This window comes from Dioscorea cayenensis, chromosome 18 (genome assembly GCF_009730915.1).
Source record: "Dioscorea cayenensis subsp. rotundata cultivar TDr96_F1 chromosome 18, TDr96_F1_v2_PseudoChromosome.rev07_lg8_w22 25.fasta, whole genome shotgun sequence".
Classification (NCBI taxonomy): domain Eukaryota; kingdom Viridiplantae; phylum Streptophyta; class Magnoliopsida; order Dioscoreales; family Dioscoreaceae; genus Dioscorea; species Dioscorea cayenensis.
In genome coordinates, this window is record NC_052488.1 from 778824 (window position 1) to 798880 (window position 20057).

Genomic DNA, 20057 nt, shown 5'->3' on the forward strand with positions numbered 1-20057 from the left:
GAGATCTACTGGTGGCAAAGATCGAGGCTTCAATGGCTAAAGGAGAGAGATGAAAACACAAAATTTTTTCATGTTGTGGCCAATGGTTGCAAAAATCAGAATTTTATTCCCAATATTTGGCAGGATGGGGCCCTTTTTGAGGATGCGAAGGATATAGGCAAGGTTTTCGTTGAGTGTTTTAAGTAACAATTCGGAAAGAATACGGAATGGAGACTCAGGGTTGATCTTCAGAAGCTCTTAGCCTTCAAGACACATGTCGATTTATCGCACCTGGAACAGCCTTTTCAGTGGATGAAATCAAGTATGCAGTATTTGAGTTAGGGAGCAATAAGGCCTCTGGACCAGACGGCTTCCCGATTCACTTTTTTAAATATTTCTGGAATACGATCAAATCTGACCTACTGCGGCTTTGTGAGGATTTCTACTTTGGATGGGTTAGCCTAGAATTAATTGGGCTAGTATTGCTCTCATCCCCAAAAATGGTACTTCGGAGTCGTCTTCAGACTACCGTCCCATTAGCTTAATTAATTCTTCTCTGAAGATCCTTTCTAAGATACTGGCGAATCGACTAAGCAAGGTCATGACTTCTTTGGTGGACTCTGACCAATCTCCGTTTATGAAAGGCAGATGCATCTTGGACAGCATTACCACGGCTGAAGAGCTAATATTTAGCATTCATAAACGTAGGTTACCTGGACATATTTTGAAAGTTGACTTTGTAAAAGCATTTTATTTGGTGGATTGGGATTTCCTTTTCGATCTCCTCATGGCTAGGGGTTTTGGGAATAGATGGGTGGGCTGGATTCAAAGTATGTTATACTCTTCTAAGGTCAACATTCTTGTTAATGGCTCTCCTATTGGCTATATCCGCTACCAGAGGGGGCTGAGATAGGGACTTGATGTTCACCTATGCTCTTAGATCCAAGATTTTGGTGCGAGTCTCTCTTGGTGAGTTTGGGAGCCACTACAACCTTCATTATGCTGATGATCTTTTGGTTATGACCACGAGTGGTCTGGAGGATCTCAGGATTGTTAAGCTCATCCTTTACCTTTTTGAAGGCATGACATGTCTTTACTCAAGTAGGATGAGTGAACTTCCGCATGTGTTTTGGTTACTTCTAAATTGTGAAGTTGGTTATCTTCTAGTAACATATCTCGGTGTTCTAGTTATAGGAAGACAGCCTCGTAGGCAGGATTACGAAGGGATGATTCAAAAAGTGAGAATGAGACTTTCTTCTTGGAAAGTATAGCATCTCTCTTTGGGGGGCTATCTCACTCTGGTTAATTATGTCCTGTCTGCGCTCCCAACTAATTGGATGTCCATTTTTAGACTACCGGGATGGGTAAGTAAAGAGCTAGACCGTATCAAGAGAGATTTCTTATGGTCAGGTCCGGATATTGAACACCCAAGATGCCATCTGGTTGGTTGGAAGAACATCTGCCGACCTCAAGATCAAGGGGTTAGGACCCAAACTGGTGCGGGGTGACAGTTGTACAATTTAGCTATGGGTTATCCATATGGAATCTTTTCCCAAGACAGACGAGTCAGGTTTCTTTTTTTTTGGAAATGTGTGTTTGATTGTCTCCTGACACTTAGTGGATGTATAGTGCATAGCATTAACTCAGGGGAGACGACCCTTTTCTGGAAAGATCACTCGTTCAATGGCCTTACTCCCATGTATTTAAAGCCTGAGGAATTTTAACTTAGTACCCTCCCCAATGGCACTGTTAGGGAGTTGTACTTTTTCCTAGATGTTCAGCAGTTTGCTGCAAACCCGAATTCTTTCACTTCAAGAAGCGTCTACAGGCACTTGGAGATGATAGTGGGGATAAGAAAAGTTGGATGCTAACGGGTAATGGACTCTTCTCTGTTAAATCCTTCTATAATTTCTTTAATGACAAAGGGGTTAGGTACCCGGTGGCGAGGTTCTTTTGGCGCAGTAATTATCCAAAGAAGATCAATCTACTTAATTGGCTCGCTTGGAAGAACAAGGTTCTTTCTTTAGAGAATTTAGTGCTCAGAAAAGTGTAACAGGCTTCCTACTACCACTTGTGTTCTTTGTCACTCAGGGATTGAAATAGTGGACCACCTCTTTCTGAGTTGTTTTTTCACTAGAAGAATTTGGGATTATTTTGTTAATTTGTTCCAGTTGCCTGAACCACCTTTGTTGATGTGCAATCTTTGGATTGCGTGGAGGATGTTGTTGTGACCGTGGAGGATGTTGTTGCGACCTTTGTTCAGGGACTTCGGTGATTTACTAGTAAAAGCTCTTGTGTGGACTGTTTATCTTGCTAGAAATAATCTAAATTTTAAGGCCATTGTTGTCCCTGTACATGCTCTTATTACCAAAATTGATCGATTATTATCCCTGTACATGCTCTTATTACCAAAATTGATCGATTGCTCTTGTCCTGGTTCTCAGTCTGTGCAGAGGATACCAAAGGGAAGCTTGTTGAGGCCATGGAGAGTGTTAGCCGAAGTTTGGAGTTCTTGGGGCCCCGCTCAGATGAGGATATAGTGGGCTCTCTGGCTGAGGAGGCGCCGGTTTCGCAGACGAACTAGCCTTTTCTCTGTAGCTGGCTGTGAGGAGGCCTTTGTTCCTCATTTATGTTTCTTTCTGCGTTCTTTAGATTTTGAGATTTTTTATACCACAGCTAGTGGTTTGTTGCTATCTTTACTCCACCTCAGTTTAGGTGCAAGGTTGTAGTTATTGCTTTTTCTGGTTTAATTGAAGTGGTTTATCCACCTTTAAAAAAAAACTATAAAACCAATTTTCTTACGTATAACCCCTTGATTAAGGCATTTATTAGAAGAGTGTTAAACTAATAATATATATGCTAAACTAGAATATAATATTAATATGTATGCCAAAACAAATCCAAAAGAAGAATAATAATAACATAATTAATGCAAAGATGTGAAGCATGCTTAGTAAATAATAATTAGAAGTGTGCTTTCTGATAAAGTCCTCACACTTGATAAGATAAACAAATTGTAGTACGTAGCACATTCACTAAACATAACTATAAATAGATCAAACAACAAAGATCAAAACTAACAAGTTCATGCTTTTTTGTGGTTCTTAACCAACCCAACAACTCATTCACTCATAGGGGTGTATTTGAGCTGAGCGGTTTGTGAGCGGCTCGGTGTTCAGCTCGATAAGAGCTCTTTCGTGTTCAGCTCATATTGTAAACGAGCCAAACTTACACATCATTTTCAAGCTTGTAATAAACGAGCCAAGCTTGAGCAGCTGAAAGCTAGGCTCGTTTTAGCTCGCGAACACAGCTCATGAACAAGCTAGTTTATAAGCCCGGTTGTGAGCTCTTATATATATATATATATATATATGTGTGTGTGTGTGTGTGTGTGTGTGTGTGTGTGTGTGTGTATATTAATGTGTATATGTGACTATGTTGTTGTTGTCAATTTGAGTCACACATATAGGGCTCTAAACTACTATTCGAAGACTCAGCTCATTAAAAGCTCGGGTCAGCTAGTTCATTAAGTTAAATGAGTTTGAAAGATAAACGAGCCAAGCTTGAACATTACCAAGTTCGGCTCATTAAATCTTGTGAACAACTCATTTATTGTATAATTAAAGCTCGTTTATAGTATTATTTATAATTTTATTTGTAATAATCATTAATATAATCATTTATGGTGTCATGAACAAGCTTATTTACTGGATCATTAATAATATTACAAAAAAAAATTATAGATAGTTACATCACAATGTTTATTTTGTTATTATCGTAATTATTTGTTAACTTAATTAATGAAGATTTTAACAAGCTTGAACTCAAACCTTAATGATTCCGTAAACAAGCTTAAATTATTCTTTTACTAAAATGATCCTCAAACTCAAATCGAGTTGAGTCACACTTAATAATGATTCATTAAATAAGCTTTAAATGATAATTTACTAAATAAAAAAATAGTCAAGCCTTAATCAAGCTAACGAGCCAAGTCTAAGTTTCGAATTTTCTTAACAAGTAGAGCTCGAGCATAAAGCTCGAAATAAGCTCGATTAGAGTTCAAACTCAGTTAAAATAGTAACGAGCCATACTTGAACATGAAAAATGAAACTCGAATAAAGCTTGGCTCGAGCTCGAACTCGATTAAATAGTAACAAGACAAGCTTGAACAAGGCAAAGCTCGGCTCGGCTTGGCTCGTTTGCAGCCCTATTCACTCATTGATCTTATTCGCCTTTCCTCTATTTATAAGTTTTCTATTTTAATTCATCTCATATGGCATCCACTTAAAATTATCATTATCAATATTATTATAAATGAGTAGCTAATATGTAGATTACTTTTATTAGAAAAGCCATTTCAAGCATAAGTTTTTAACTCAATAGCAGAGATATTCCAAAGGGTATTTGTTATTATATGGTGGTGAAGGCCATATTTGCTTATCTTAATAAGTCAATTTCAAAAAGTATTTATATAAAAAAATACCTTATTTTAGGAGGGGAATATATGATAAAAATTAACTACAAATATTTTTATAAATTTTTAATTAATTTTTAATAGAATCGTACGTGGTTATATAATCACACACACAAACACGCAAATAGGTATTATTATATATATAAATACATATTCATTGCATTTCGTGTAATAATATCTTTAGTTTTAGTGGAAATTGCCAAAAAAACCCTCTAAGTTTGCAATATTGCCAAAAACACCCCGTTAGTTTTGCAATCCCCAAAAACCCCTTCCTTTTAAACTCTATATTTTTCAAACCCCCAAAGCATGTAACGGATGTCAACCGAGTGATTTTTAAATTTTATGGACGAAAATACCCTTGCATGGGGAGTCGTGGCTGCAGCCATTTCGGCGGTATGAGAGGAAGTGGGGGGGTTTTCCGTAGGGTAACCCCAAGAGACGAATTTACTGGAGCCGTTTACTTGTTTTTTCTCAACTTGCGTCTTCAGCTTTTCCATTTCCGAAGCTGTCTCCGAAGTTGTCTCTACCGGCGCAGGCTCTGTAATTGCAGCTTTTCCCTTTCCACCGGTATCTCGAAGGAGAAGTCCCGCGCAAGTAGTTGCCATTTCATCAGTTTGCAATCTAAGGTATTGAGTTTGGTTTTATGTTAACTATTCTGTCACGAAGAAAGATTTTTCGGTTTTGTTTTGTGCTCCTATTTTTGTTGGAAGATATTGAAGTCTGCAGGGGGATTTCTCGGCTGGGGTTTTGTTGGTCGGCAGGGCAATTTCTCGGCTAGGGTTTTGTTTTGTTTTACATTTTCGTCTGTATACACTATCGAAATAGTTTTTTCGATTGTTATGATTTGTGTAATATTTATAATGTACATTTCCCCTTTCATTTGATACGGTTGCAGTTTTACAAATGAGGTTTACGTTTAAGAAACGAGATGTTACAGTTTAAATTTTGTTGTCTCTGTTTAAGTATTGTTGTCTCTGTTTAATAAACTAGGTCTCTGTTTAACAATTGATATCTCTGTTTAAGAAATGAAGGTTACCGTTTAAAACCTTATATTTCCGCTTATACATTTGTGAATACTGCATGTTGAATGTGTTGTTATTGTCGCAGGCTTGTGATTATGGCGGTTAACCTAGTTAATGGGCGATGTTATTTGACACCGGTAGTGGAGACCTTGGCTGAATTGAAAAATCACATGACCCCTCGATACTGGGAGATCATCCGAGGACACCGTTTGCAGCATTCACTGAGCTGGAAGCTATATTCCAAGAGAGGGCCCTTCTTGATTCTCTATTACAAAGGTACGATGGTCGCACCAATAAATTCAGGATCGGGGAAAGCCTGCTGAGTTTCAGGCCTGAAGATGTGGCCCTCGTTCTTGGTCTGCGTTGCTATGGCGACGCAGTCGTGTTTAAGAAGAATAAAACCCGCTCAGCGTTTGAAGGGAGGTATTTATCAAAAATTTACGAGAGACACAGAGACTCCATCAAGAGCACTCTTGTGCAACTTGTTCGACAGAGGGGGGAAGAAGAAAATTTTGTCAAACTCCTGATGGTGTACCTCATGGGTACAGTCCTCTTCCCAAATACATCATGCTCGGTTCTGAACTGGATCGTTGATTATGTCGATGATCTACTCGCCATGGGGAGGCGATACGCGATAGGGTGCGAGCGACGCACAAGTGGCTTATAGAGGACATTCCACAAGCGGCCGCTCGAGTGCAAGATAGATCGCTAGGGAAGAAGACCAACACGGGGTATATTAAGGGTTGTTCGGTCGCTTAACGTCCCGGTTTCTGAGTGACCGGAATAGGAAAGAAAGTCTGCTTTGGTAAGATCCCAAGGATGTTGTGCTTTACGGTGAAAGTAGTTCTGGGAAGCAAGCTGACCAGTAGAAACCAGACTTGTCATCGCTCGAAGGAAAAGAGGTAATAAATCATGGACAATGTTTAACAGAAGTCTTTAATGTTTAAACATATTATTTAGCGTTTAACTTTATTATTTACGGTTTAACATTTGTTCATAAAGGTTTAAATATTTTGTTCTCCGTTTAAATATATTCTATAATGTTTAAATATATAAAAACTCTGTTTAAATATATAAAAACTCTGTTTAAATATAGTTTTTATAGTTTAAACTAAATGATTTCGCTGAAATTGTTTGGTTTACATATGTTAGTTTTGTGAAATTTGGTTCAGTGAATCTTTGAAGAAAGAAATATTTGTTGGGGGCCAACCGGCGGATGGATGCTATTGCTCACGAACCACTTGCTCGAAGGCGGGATGAGAGGCGACCTCTAATGTGCTGTGATCGACGCCCTGTTCTCGTACTTCCGACCCACCGCGCGCACGCATTCCTCGGCCCGAGAAGCCCTCCCCTACCCCGCTAGATTGCACCAACCCCCTACCACGACAGCAGCGGTCCCCCAATTGTGGCGGCTCCCCAGACCATGGCGGCCCCTCGGGCACGTGGCGGCCCCATCGATGACATTAGGCGAAGATGTCATCTGTAACTCTTATCGCGGGCGTGCGAGATATTGATGACGAGGTTTCCTCGACATCGCTCGTGTTGAGGCACTGGAAGGACGTTCACAATCGACTGCGCCGTCCCTCCAAAGAAATGAAGCACCCTGGACGAAGGAGGTGTCGGAATTTCACGACGACGGCATCATCTCGGTGGCCATTCCAAGACGGCCACATTCGAAGAGACTTGCGAAAAAGAGGAGAACAATACTGCCTCTGTCTCCACCGTCGGCTTACGATGAAACAAGAGCAACACTATCGGCGGCTGATGCTGTTACTGAGTCTGTCACCGTTGATGACATGGCCATGACGGTGGAGGACATCGTAGATGATGTGGCCGTTGCCGCGGTTGAGAAGATCATTTACTCTCTTGTTAACGAACTCGTCGACCCGGTGGAACCGGCTGCCGAGATTGCGGCATCAAAGATGGACACAATCCCTGAAGAACAAGAACAAGCTAAGGGTGTGTCTCCCGGGTTGATCTTTATGCGAGTAGCCCGCAGTTGAGAAGATCGTTGAATGCATTGCCGTGGCCGTGGCCATGGCCCGGCGATGCCGCATCAAAGCGGGACACAATCCCACAACAAGAAGAAGCATGTAAGGGTATGCTGCGGTTGATCGTTTGTCGATCGTCGCGTCGAAGCCGGACACGATCCTGACAATAACAACCATGTAAGGATGTGTACGCGGTTGATCTCTGTCGTCGTCGTCCCGCATCGAGCCGGACACAATCCCACGACAACAACAACCATGTAAGGATGTATGCGGTTGATGTTGTCGCCGTCGTCCCGCATCGAAGGAAGATCTTTGCTGGTGTTGAACACCGTCGAGGCTCAGCGACGATTGCCCCATGAAGACCCGGCCAGAGCGGCGAGAGAGATGATGAAGGCCAATCAACAATTGGGACGAGGCGGCTTGGAAAAGTATTTGTTCGAAGAAGAAAAAAATGGGTCGACGATCGCATCTTAACAAATCTGACGGGGAGTTGATGAGGATCTTCCTCAGCGCCCTATGGACAGGTAAGTTTGAAGTTTTTATGATAGTGTTTAAATGTTTATATATTATCACTTAATTTATCTATTTAACATTTAATTATTGACAATATCATTTGAAAATTGTGTATATCATTTAAATAGTTACAATATGGTGTAATAATATCTGTTATCGTTTAACCTCGACATCGTAGTGTGGAAGAATGGCATTTGATCGGCCTCACAGGACAAACTATACACTCTACTTGAGGGGAAGGAGATGGTCGCGGGAGCGATGTGATGGGCGCTTTTGTATGCATAATACAAAAAGTCGCTGAGCAAAAGTGCCATATCCTTACAGAAACGCTTCCATCACCACGACCATCTGGCATTTGTTTATGTCAAAGCGAGGCGGCGCACGTGAAAACCACTATGGCTATGATCGGAGATGCTGGTGCACAACTTGCATGAAGTTCAAATTGTCATCTTCCCGATAATCATGAATGGCCACTTCCATGTCCTCGTCCTTGACAATGATAAACAAGAATACATGCATTATTCTTCATGCGCGAAGTGCGATAAAAAGCAGCGTTGGACATGGTAAGTTCTTTAATAAATTATATCCGATTAATAGTGTTTGGTATTTAATCGGTATTTTAATCTCAACTTGCATATTTTGACAGCGGAATCTATTCGACATTTGTGTCGATATGGAGTTCAGAGTCGGCGACCTCAAAGTACCCACTAGTGCCGCGACATGGAAACCCGCGCCAAAAACAAGGAAGCGTCATTGCGCCATCTATGTCATGCGGTTTATCGAGCAATTACTTTGGGGTGAGAAGCTACGGCTACCCAGCAGACGAGGCGTTCCTTACACGAGATTAAAGTATGTTTCCCGCATACTTAAGGAGGGGGGGCGACCGGGGGTCCATGAGAAAGGGGGGTCGTCAGAAGCGGGTTAAATTTTGTTTTCGAAGAACCGGACTTGTATATGTCAATGTCAATTTTGTTTTCGAATGTAAACCAGGACAAATTCAATTCATTGTTTTTGTTTTCGAAGAACATGACTTGTATATGTCAATGTAAATTTTGTTTGTTTTCAATTGTAAAGCAGGTTAAATTCCATTCAGTGTCATTTCATTGTTTAATTTACAGTGTCATTGTTTACATTTCAGTTTAATTATTTAAATTTACCATCTACCGTTTAAATATCAGTTTGAAATATTTAAAATTACAGTTCTCTGTTTAAATTAACAGTCTCTGTTTAAATAAATGATAACATTGTAAAGAATAAGAGTTTAAATATGAAAACTTGCCACTCAATTCAGATTGTTTCTCTTTAAAAGTCAGCTTATTTACAATGCCTAGTCGGCGACAGTTTCATTGCAAGATCTACGATTGTGACCGGATCCATGGCGTGAGTGCGATGTAACTTTCGCGGACATCAAACGCTGCGACTCGATCCTCTTTCGTCTAGGGCGCCCGGTCGCCTTCTCGTCGCGGTGATCACAAAGCGAAGCTCACGATTTCCGTCGAAGGCTTGTCGTTTGTCGGTATGGGGAATATAGCTTCCTTATACGTTGGTGTACATGCGCGTTATTGCGGCATAGCGTGTTTGCAAGGGATACCATAAACTTGCCACCTTCGACATGAACAACCCGATGGCAAGATCTACGAGTTCTTTGCCGTTTGGTCGATCACTTCGTAGCGATCATCGACACAACGACCAACACGAAGATTTCGACTATCCTCGACAATTATCTCTACCTTGAATGTATGTCTAGGCATAAGTAGGGTCTCCCATTTGTTAAACTTGCTCACGCCGGTTACATAACATCCGCATCAACTTGAACCTGGCAAATAAGATTAAACAAAGACAGTGATGGTTAAATAATTGGTAAACTTTTTTAAACAGTATGATAAATATTTAAACGGTTAAATTAATATTTAAAGTCAGAAAATTGTAATCACACAAATATGGAAATGTTTAAAGGGTAACACTAAATGTTAAGTGGAAATCAACATTCGCAGACCTTATGGAGTCGACCATTTTCGTCACCGGTAAATGACGAGCTTCTTTGATCCAAGCATTGAACGACTCCGCGACATTTGAATACATCTCACCCCAACGATCACCTGTGAACAGATAATTCGACCAATGTGACATATCCGATTTATTAATCAACCAGTGATGGGCTTCGGGTGATGTGGGCTGCAATTCATTCACTATATCATCGAAATCTTTAGCCGTGGATGCCCACGCAATGCGAAAGCATATAGACCAGCACTCCTCCCTCAATGCCTTCCCAAGTTTGACATTGGCTTTCATAAAATTAGCCTCCAAATGTCGAAGACAGTATGCATGTGGCGAAGAAGGGAAGACTCTCGCAATTGCGTTCACAAGGCCCTTGGACCTGTCCGACACGAAGGTAATTATCTCATTATAATCTCCTTCCTCGTATAAAGCATCGCCTAACTTGGATATGAACCAAGTCCAATTGGCGTCGGCCTCGTTGTCGACTATACCCGAAAGGCGGCGTGGAAAAAAACCATTGTTTCCATCTTTCCCTGTGGTACCCGAGTGAGTGTGCCCGATACTTTCAAGGAGGTGGGTACCATCGAGAAAGCTAGACGTGCCCTGCAAGCCCTCTTGAATCCCACAATACGCTGCTGAAAGAAAAGAATGCACGTTTAAAAGCGATCACCGTCTCTTTCCACGATTGCAGCGCTGACGGGGTTTGTCTCGACCACCTTATCCACGTACCAAAGCAACAAGTCGTAGGCTGGAGATGTCACTCTGAGTCGAGGACCACCCGAGCATACTCTTTTCCCAACCAAGCACGCTTGTATGGTATGTGGACACCATGTTCCCGCAACATGTCCTTCGAATGTCGATGGCCTTGTCGAGGGCGGTCCTTGAGCTTCAGAATCACTCGTGCGCTTACCCGTTTTTGGGACGCTTTTCGGATGTGGCCTGAACCTATTCCACCACCGCAAGTGTGTGACGGGTTCATTGTCTTGATTTTGAAAGTATTTTTTTATTATACTCTTTTTGATGCGTGAAGGCGCTAATGACAACCATCGGCAGCGCATTCCACAGTCACCAGATGTTTTTCGTTCTTTATGAATTTGAAGTCAAAATTCCGTTTGATTGCAAAATTTCAAAGTACGTCCCTGAAATGTTCAACACCGTCAAAACATTGTCCGATATCCAACGACAGCACTTCAGAATGATCTGACGAGGAGGAAGACATCCCACACCGTCAGTGTCACCATGGGGTTGAACGGGATCGCTCGCAGAATCTGAATTCCTGCCAACACTTTAGTTAAATGAAAAGATCAATATGTTAAGCCGAGAATAGACTGTTTAAGTGATAAAGTAAATATTTAAACGTTAAAGTAATTAGTTAAACAGTGAACAATTAACTTAAATGAATAGTACAAGATTTTAACCAGTGACTGACATACTTAATCAATAATAAACCTATACAACTGGATCAAATAAAAAAGAAGGAACTTACAACGAGAAAAACTCGTTTTCATTAGGATTCAACAATGGCACATTGTCTGTCTCGACAACAAGATCAACTACAGGGCATTTGAAAATGGAGTGCACGTGACACATCCGCTGGAAGTCAACATCGTTTTCTATCGGACAAATAGTTTTATGTACATCGGGTGTGATAAACTTCACCCTGACAAGAGAAACTTCGAGACCCCATCGCTCACATATCTCAGCTAACACAAACTCCTAAGAAGTCTGAGCCGTGAACATTAGCACTCTTCCCTCCCCATTGTATCTAGCAATACCACAAAAACTCTCCATAATATATCGGCCGAAAACCAAATCGTACAAACCAAATGAAAAGAAGAACAAAAAGAAGAAGACGAAGAAGAAGAAGAAGATGTAAAGAACAAACAGCAATCAGAAAGGCAAACAAAAAAGTGCACAGTTGTATGTATAGAGGTTAGACAAGACGTGATGTGATTGGGCGGTATTTTTTCCTCCATCCCAAGGGCAAAAAAGGAAATATATGTCACTGTCGCGAGGAAGCCATATTGCCATCGCTCGAATGAAAGTTCTCACCTTATCATGAGTCTCTGTTTAAACGTCAAGCTTTTTATGTTTAAACCGATACATATAGTGTTTAAAATAACGGTTAACTGTTTAACTAAATTCTATATCATTTAAATAATATGTAAACCGTTTAAATATCGTGATTTAACTGTTTAAAAATATATGTTATTGTTTAAATTGAATGCTTTCACTGACATCGCGTTGAAGATGGATACCTCTTGGGTCACTGTTTAAACATCTTTATGTATTTGCTTAAACACCGTTGGCATTATTTAAGGAGTAAATCGATTATTGTTTAACTTTTTGTTTTGTTTACAATGCCGTTTTTTGTTTCTCAAATTGTTTTTACTATGTCTCTGTTTAAAATTCACAAGTTATCACAAGTTGACACTCAAATAAGTTTGTTTGTTTAAAAAATTTAAATGTTTACAATGGATAATCTGATTAAATATCAGAAGTTCACACTCAAATAAGCTTGCTTCATTTAAAATAAAACATTTACAATGTCTTCTCGGACCTTGGACACTCGCAAGTCGACCCTCGTTCGTCTATTAAGATTTCGGTTTGACTCACCATATATATGTACATTCGAATGCTCACGGCGGTTGCATATCATGCGCATCAACTTAAACCTGCACAACGTAGAACGCAACACATTAAAAAAGGTTAAGCAAACACATTCATAAAAAGGTCTATTAATCAATGTGTCATGGTCTGACTTAAGCGAAGATCATGAGAGTTAAACACAGAAAGTAATATTTGTACATCGACGAAGGTTCTTAAACGCAGTGCGAACAATTCTCAAGTGATAAATATCAACTCCGTCTTAAAGGATGTTTTCACGATCTTCCTCCTCTAGAGAATCCTCCACAATCACGCAATAAGTGAAAAACTTTCTTTTTCTTACCCAAGTCGAAATGCTCAGCTTAATTGCTTGCCCGTCATCCACTCACTGGAGAATCCTCCGCATTCGAGCGATTATGCGGGAATTTTCGACTGGGCAAGAAAAACATAGTTTAACTTGTTGCGTGATTACGGCTGATTGATTCTCAAGATGAGGAGGATCATGAGACATCCTTTAAGATAGAGTTGATCTTCGAATTTTCGTCTGACTCCAGCGAATATCATACACAAGAAGCAGATGAGGAGGAGGAGGAGGAGGACGATGACGACGAGTGGTTATCCATGGGAAGGGTTCTTCCTTGTCATTTATGGTATGAAGTCCACAAGCAGGTTGACGCTTTATATCCGAGAAAAAAGTGAAACACACAGTGGACCGAGATTGACCGATATTTATGTTACCGTGCACAAGAATTAATACCGTCATTAATTCTTATGCACGGGATACCATAACCTTGCCACCTGCCACCTGCCAACACTTCAGTTCAAACGAAAAAGATCAATATTTTACGCAGAGACTTTGAGAATTTACACGTTAATATGAACAGTTAAACAGGTAAAGATATATTTAAACAGAGACGACAATTATTAAACAAATTTGTAATATATTTAAACAGATAATAGCAAAGAGTTAAACAGTATTTAAATAATACAACTAGATAACCATAAACGAGAAGAACTAGCATAAACGAGAAGATCTTTACAACGAAATGAACTCGTTTTCAGTAGGATTCGACAATGGCACATCGTCTGTCTCGACAACAAGATCGACTACAGCTCATTTGAAGATAGAGTGCACTTGACCAATCCGATGGAAATCAACTTCATTTTCTGTTGGAGAAACCGATTTACATATTTCGGGTATGAAAAACTTCACCCAGACTCATTTCCTGAAACAGATTTACATCTATCATTACCACAAAAACCCTCCATAATAAACACCCGCAGACTGGTCAAAATGATAGCACCGAAGAGATTCTCACCGTATTACGAAACCGGCAGAATTGAAGTCGAACAAACCAAATGAGGAGAAATGAGGAGAAGAACAAGGTGTAATGCAACTTCTAGGCATTGTCTATCAGAAACCAAGCAGAAAGCCCTTGCAAAAGGTTGGATATGATGTGATTTGGCGCTTTTTCCCCACCATTTTCAAGGGCAAAAATGGGATTTCACAACATGGACCCATTTCAAGTGAACGGTAGGGGGTAAAAGGGAAGTTAAACACTGACGGAAGGACTGTCCGGGGTGTGTAAAAGTAGGAGGGGGTTTTTGGGAAGTTTTAAAAATTACGAAGGGTGAACAGTAATTTTTCCTTAGTTTTATCATTCTTTTATTGTAACACCAAAGCACACAAGCTATATTATGGGATTGAAATAAATATAAAAATCATATAGATTGAAAAAAAATGAGTCATTTTTCTTCTTATAATCAAATGTATGTTGTTAGAACTTCCCAAAATAAAAAATCACAAAAAGCATGTCAAACTTTCATATGGAAAATGGAAATATGGTTTATTTTTATTATTCCATAAACAGGTTAAGTTGGCCAACTATCTCCCACTAGCCTTGTTCATGCTAATGTTAATGTAGCCATTTATTTAGTACGTGTTGGCAATAAATGAGATAGTCACCAAAACTTCAAATACATATTCCACATTTATCAACCTTTCAACCATGGCCAACTATCTCCAAATCTACGTAAGTTAAATTATAAACCGTTGAATCGTAATTCAACGATTTTGCTCATGCAGTATGTAGATGAATAGTTTTACTGTTTTATAAATACTGCAGCGAAATACACAACATTTTAATTAAAACTGTGTATATCGTGATTATATCCTAGTTATTCTAATTTCTTTCATCTTTGTTTTTTTAATCTTTTAAAAATCTAGGGACGTTACGAAATGATCCTTACTCTATATATATATATATATATATATATATATAAATTCAATAATTTTATTTGTGTTATTTTTTTAAAAATTTAAAAATATATTAATACGGCATGATTTATAAAAAATTCGTACACGTATGAAAAGGTCCATCAAAGAAGCACAAATCCCGAGGAATAATGCGTGCCAGAGAACTCTGACTTCTGTGCGGGCACTTCCTTTTCCGGTGAAATCGCACGGTCAACACCGCATCATTGAGCCCTCACAGGTCCACCATAAAGCATCCCCCTGATCTCCTAAATCCAACGGATGTGATTTGTCGACTCCGTGCACTAGTGGTTCCCTCTTTCCAATCTACTTCCACTTAACCCCATTCTTTAATCACCCCACCCTTTAATCTTATTTAATTAAAACTAATCTCACTTGTACGAATATTTTATAAATTTGAGGTACTTTTGTGCAATTATGAAAAAAGCGGGGTTTTTTTTGCAAAGAAGACACAGCAATTGCGATAGCCTTCTCTTCTTATTATCCCCAGAGCGCTCTCGCTTTTGCTCTCGATCGAAGTCTTGGCGAGAAGGAAGGAGAAGGAAGGAGAGGTTGTTTCCATCTTGGAGATCACTGCCATGCAGCCTTGCAGCAGAGAAAAGCAAGCGATGGCTCTTCAAGAGTTCCAGAACGCCGCGCATGATGATTTCTTTGACCAGATGCTCTCCAGCCTCCCTCCGTCGTGGCCGGATCACGAAAACCCTAAGTCGCCGTGGGATCTCGCTGGAAAACCCCAAGATGACCCCGCGGGGGAGTACCCGCCGTACGATGAGTCATCGTTGATTAGTGGCGATGGAGGGAGTGGGGGATCGCCAGAGGAGAAGAGCATGGGGCTCCATCTCGCTCAGCATCAGCAGATGATGCTCTCGGCGGGGATGGGACGATCGTCGCCGGTCGGTGCCGGCGACGGTGGCTTTATCCCGATGCCGCTGAGCCTTGGCAACGGCGGATTCTCCGATTCGAGACTTCTCCCGGACCGATCTCGCGACGAGGTCGGCGCCGCCTTCAAACCCCCCAATTCCACCGTACGCTTCCATTTCCCTTTTTGAAATTCATCCATTTTTCCCGATTTCCTCACAAAAATTAAGACAATTCTCAGGGTAGTGAAGGGATCTACAACGGATTCAGCTCCGGATCGGCGCAGCGCATGGCGCAAGCGGCAAATCAGCAGCATTTCCAGGTTCCTAAAACCCTCACATTTTTCCCCAATTTTCCACCATGTTGCTCTCCAATATTCAAATTTCGAAAAAAAAAACAAATCAGGGTTCGCCGGTCCCATCTCAAAGCTTCGGAGCAGCGCCGCCGTCCTCTGGCAACGCCACGACGCAAGCGGCGGCCGCGCCGCCACGTCAGCGCGTTAGGGCTCGGCGTGGCCAAGCCACCGACCCTCACAGCATCGCCGAAAGGGTACGAAACCAAATTCTTTCCCTTTTTTAAAAAAATCAATTATTATTGTTATTTTATATATATTTTTTTATTTAAGGCGCATTTGAGAATGAGAAACAGTTTGTTGTAGTACTGGTTCTATGGGTTTTCTGTCAGTCTGGAATTGTCTGCAAGTTGTATGTTTGTTTGCCTGTGATATACCTATATATATATATATATATATATATATATATATATATATATAAAAACTATAACCAAGGGTTTGACTCTATTTTTCTTATTTAGTAGAATACGGGTCGGATCCTGGCTTTAATCCGAAACCCGAACTCATCAGAGTCCAAAAAAATCCAAGAGGTGGACAAGAAGAGGAGGATCACAATGATGGCAATGGGGTTTTCTTGGAAGCTCTGGGAGCTTGCATTCATCGTTCTCTACGCCCTCGCTTTCTATGCGCTCGTTATCTATCGATCTCTGCAACTATCCCACGGTAATCAAATTGAATCACTCTCCCAACTTCTTGACTGTTTGAATCATCGTGGATTTATGCATCAGTTGTCTTTCCTCCAGATAATTCTCACAAGTTGTTTGGTCTGCGTCCTGGATGGATTCTTGGTCGCCTTAATGTAAGTATCCACTTCTTGAATATGATTTTCTCGTATTTGGAAGTAAATCCTTGAACAAATGATGTTTGATTCTAAGTCTGTTGCCTTGAAAATGTTTAATGTCATTTAGGGTGTGTTTGAATCCAAGGAAATTGGAGCAAAAGAGAAGAACATGAAAAATGATTCATTTTGTTTTCTTGATTTTAGTTGAATGAGGAAATGAAATGAATAAACAAATTAAAGAAAATTATTGAAGACAATTTTGATTAATCTATTAATGATATTTTCAAGATTTGATTTTGAAGAACTGGTGTCTAACCTTTGTTTTGACTAATGTGATGCACTCAAACTCAAGTTCGGCTGGTGGATAATGCAATAAATAATGTATCAAAATTGTAGTTATTTTTCCAAATCATTTATGAATATCTCCTCTTGATGGTTTAAATTATGTACATGATTTGCTCAAGTTGTTTCTGAGGGCTTGAGGTGATATGCCATCTAATCCTTCTAAGATTAGGATAATTTAGTGTAAAGGACCCATATTTTCCTTCCAGGGTTTGTGCGCTATATATATGAAATATTAAGCTAGTAACAATAAATTAGTTGTGTAGTCCCAAATCTGGTTGGAACCCCATTAAGTTTTCTTCGCAATTGAGTGAAATTTGGGGCAAAAATGTTTTGTAATCCACTAAGATTCTAGCAATGCCATTATTCAGGAAGGATTAATTTGAGAGCTTATAATTTTTTTTATTAATTTTGTTTCCTTCCATCTTGTTTACCTATTGAATACAGCCCCTCTCTATTTTCCAGCGTGCTTTATTTTTGTAGGACCTTTCGGATCCACAATGGAGAAATTTTCGTGGAAATCTACCCATTCTTATGCTTGTGTTTGGGATATTCACATTGGTGGCAAATACAATCAGGCGCTTCTATCACTTGAGAGCAAGAGGGATGTCACTTATCTGGAGTTTTTTGTCCTTATGTTATTTATCATATTTACATGGAGCTTGGTATACGGTCTTATCTCATGAATGTTTTATTTTGTTTTTGTTTCTAAGTTATATGTACTTATCTAACTTGCTTTTCCAAATTACAGCATTGTCTTTATCCTTTTGATCTCTTCAATGAACTTTTTCCTAGTAAAGGTTTGAGCTTCTGACTGTGATGCATTTTTCTCCATGCTTATTTCTGTTTTATATTCAATTGTTGAACATGAGTATGCAAAATTTTACGTTCTTATTTCAAGTTAATGCATTCATGCTTTAGTGCAATGGTGTACATCATCATATAAGGTGGATATATTTTTGTTGAATACCATGTGCACACAAGCATACATCTCTAATGCTTTCAAACTCATAATTTTAATGTTAAATTGTGCCTTTTGTGATTGTCATCATAATTTGTTGAAATACCATGATGGTATCAAGTATTCATGTAACTGAAATTGCTAAGTGATGTAGTTGACAATCTCTTATTGGTCTATTGATTTGTAAAAGCCAGAAATTCAAGTGATCACTTTTACAAATTTTTAAAAATATAACAGAGGGACATATGAAGTCTGTCAAGGCCCATAGGTATAAGACAATAAAAAGGCATCGATTCTCAATTTTAATCTGATGCTTTCGTTTATTAACATTATTTTCAAGTAAAAGTACTTTATCAATTTATGATATATTTCTGTGTGTTACAGTGTTCTTATAGTTGATTTCGCAAGAATTGAGTCACTCTTATTGGTTATTGGTGATTATCTTGATTTGTTAGCTTGGTCAATGCTTACCATTAGTTTGTTCTGAATATTTTTTTAATGAAGTTTGAGCACTTTTCAAATACTATTCCTTTGCACTTTGGTCTGTGTTGCAGATTTTTGCTCGAACAAAGTACTTCGTGTACATGCTTTGGATCTTCAACATTGCTATTCTTTTGTTGAACCGTGTTTACGAGGGATATTCGTTCACCTTATTTGGGTTGTCATCAATAATTCATTTCATGCCATCAAAAATTCATATTGTTGTAGTTTTCTTCAATATTTATTTATGGATATTCTCATGAAAAAGCAGGGCAAACTTGGCTTTCTTAGATAGTTATCGCGGAACTTTTAGATGGCACATATGTTTTAACTTAGGTAAATTTTCATCTGGCTGGCTTTAAAGTTACAATGATAATTACTATGGATGTGTTTGTTATGTGGCATAAATATGGACAAAACAAAATAACCATTTTTGTGCCATTTTGTACCCTTTGTAGATATTGTAATCTTGGTTTTTGATGTCTGAAATTGACTTAAAATTTTGTAGTACGAGAAAACATATAATATATGTATATATGTTGTGCTGGTTACTCATTAGAATTTTATTATTGTGAAAATATATTGAAAATAGTAGATAATTTAGTCTTTAATAATAGTAAAAATATTTTAGCCAAAATTATTTATTTTTTCTTGACAATTATGTAAATGTTACAATCACTTATGATTAAAAATTAAATAAGTTAAATTAAATTTATGTCATATTTTATAAACATAAAAAGAATTTAGAGAAGTCTATAACGCTTGAAGGTTATTATTGATATTTGGCAATATTTGTATTTGTACTATTCATGGTCCATCAAGCACATTTAACAACAATATACTAATTTTGCCTTGTTGAGTCTTGTCCTTTCTTTCCCTTGCCATATTTTCCCATCTTTGTTGCCAAATGCTACCTACATGTCTTGACATTGTTGCAGTATTCTTAGACATGTGTTTTTGGCATGTCATCAGCATTTTCTATTGAATAAGTTTTCATATATCAGGTGATTGGATTCGTTGCAATTGTATTGTTGCTCAAGTTTTTGTGTTGGTTGGATTCCCACATTGTTGTAGCATTCTTACTAGATGAGACATGTCAATGTGTGCATGTATACAGCTTTTTGTACTGAGGTTCACTTTCCTTATGTGAGCTATGCAATGTATTCTTCTAACTTTTTTCCTTGTTTGTGTTAAATAGTTATTCTGCGCATGATAAGCTTTGGGCTGGATTACCATTGGTTTTCCGACCAAGATTCTCGTTTTGATCAAAAGGTATAATTCTTTTGCATACCTTTTCAACTCATTTCAAATCTTATGTTTGTCATTAAACATCAGCAATATTGCAATTTCATGAGCAAAACTTAATTGATTTCATGGAGTTGATTTTGCTGGTTATTAGAAATACTTATTTGGTTTAAGAGATG

At 39.0% G+C, this 20057-nt stretch overlaps 1 protein-coding gene across 5 annotated transcripts in view; it reads left to right on the forward strand.

Moving 5' to 3' along the window:
* Nucleotides 1-20057, forward strand: part of LOC120281881 (membrane-bound O-acyltransferase gup1-like) — a 77422-nt gene that overhangs the window by 50239 nt on the left and 7126 nt on the right. Inside the window, exons 1-10 of one of the 5 annotated variants that reach the window (XM_039288577.1) lie at nucleotides 15338-15884; nucleotides 15959-16039; nucleotides 16123-16266; nucleotides 16534-16732; nucleotides 16813-16868; nucleotides 17676-17857; nucleotides 17944-17992; nucleotides 18708-18811; nucleotides 18905-18969; nucleotides 19832-19905. In XM_039288577.1, the coding sequence (XP_039144511.1) occupies nucleotides 15438-15884; nucleotides 15959-16039; nucleotides 16123-16266; nucleotides 16534-16732; nucleotides 16813-16868; nucleotides 17676-17857; nucleotides 17944-17992; nucleotides 18708-18811; nucleotides 18905-18969; nucleotides 19832-19905 (1401 nt within the window). In that variant the 5' untranslated portion in view covers nucleotides 15338-15437. Of the gene's footprint in view, nucleotides 1-15337; nucleotides 15885-15947; nucleotides 16040-16122; nucleotides 16267-16530; nucleotides 16733-16812; nucleotides 16869-17675; nucleotides 17858-17943; nucleotides 17993-18707; nucleotides 18812-18904; nucleotides 18970-19831; nucleotides 19906-20057 lie in introns of those variants that run through there. The other 4 variants (XM_039288576.1, XM_039288578.1, XM_039288579.1 and 1 more) reach the window with 4 other exon arrangements.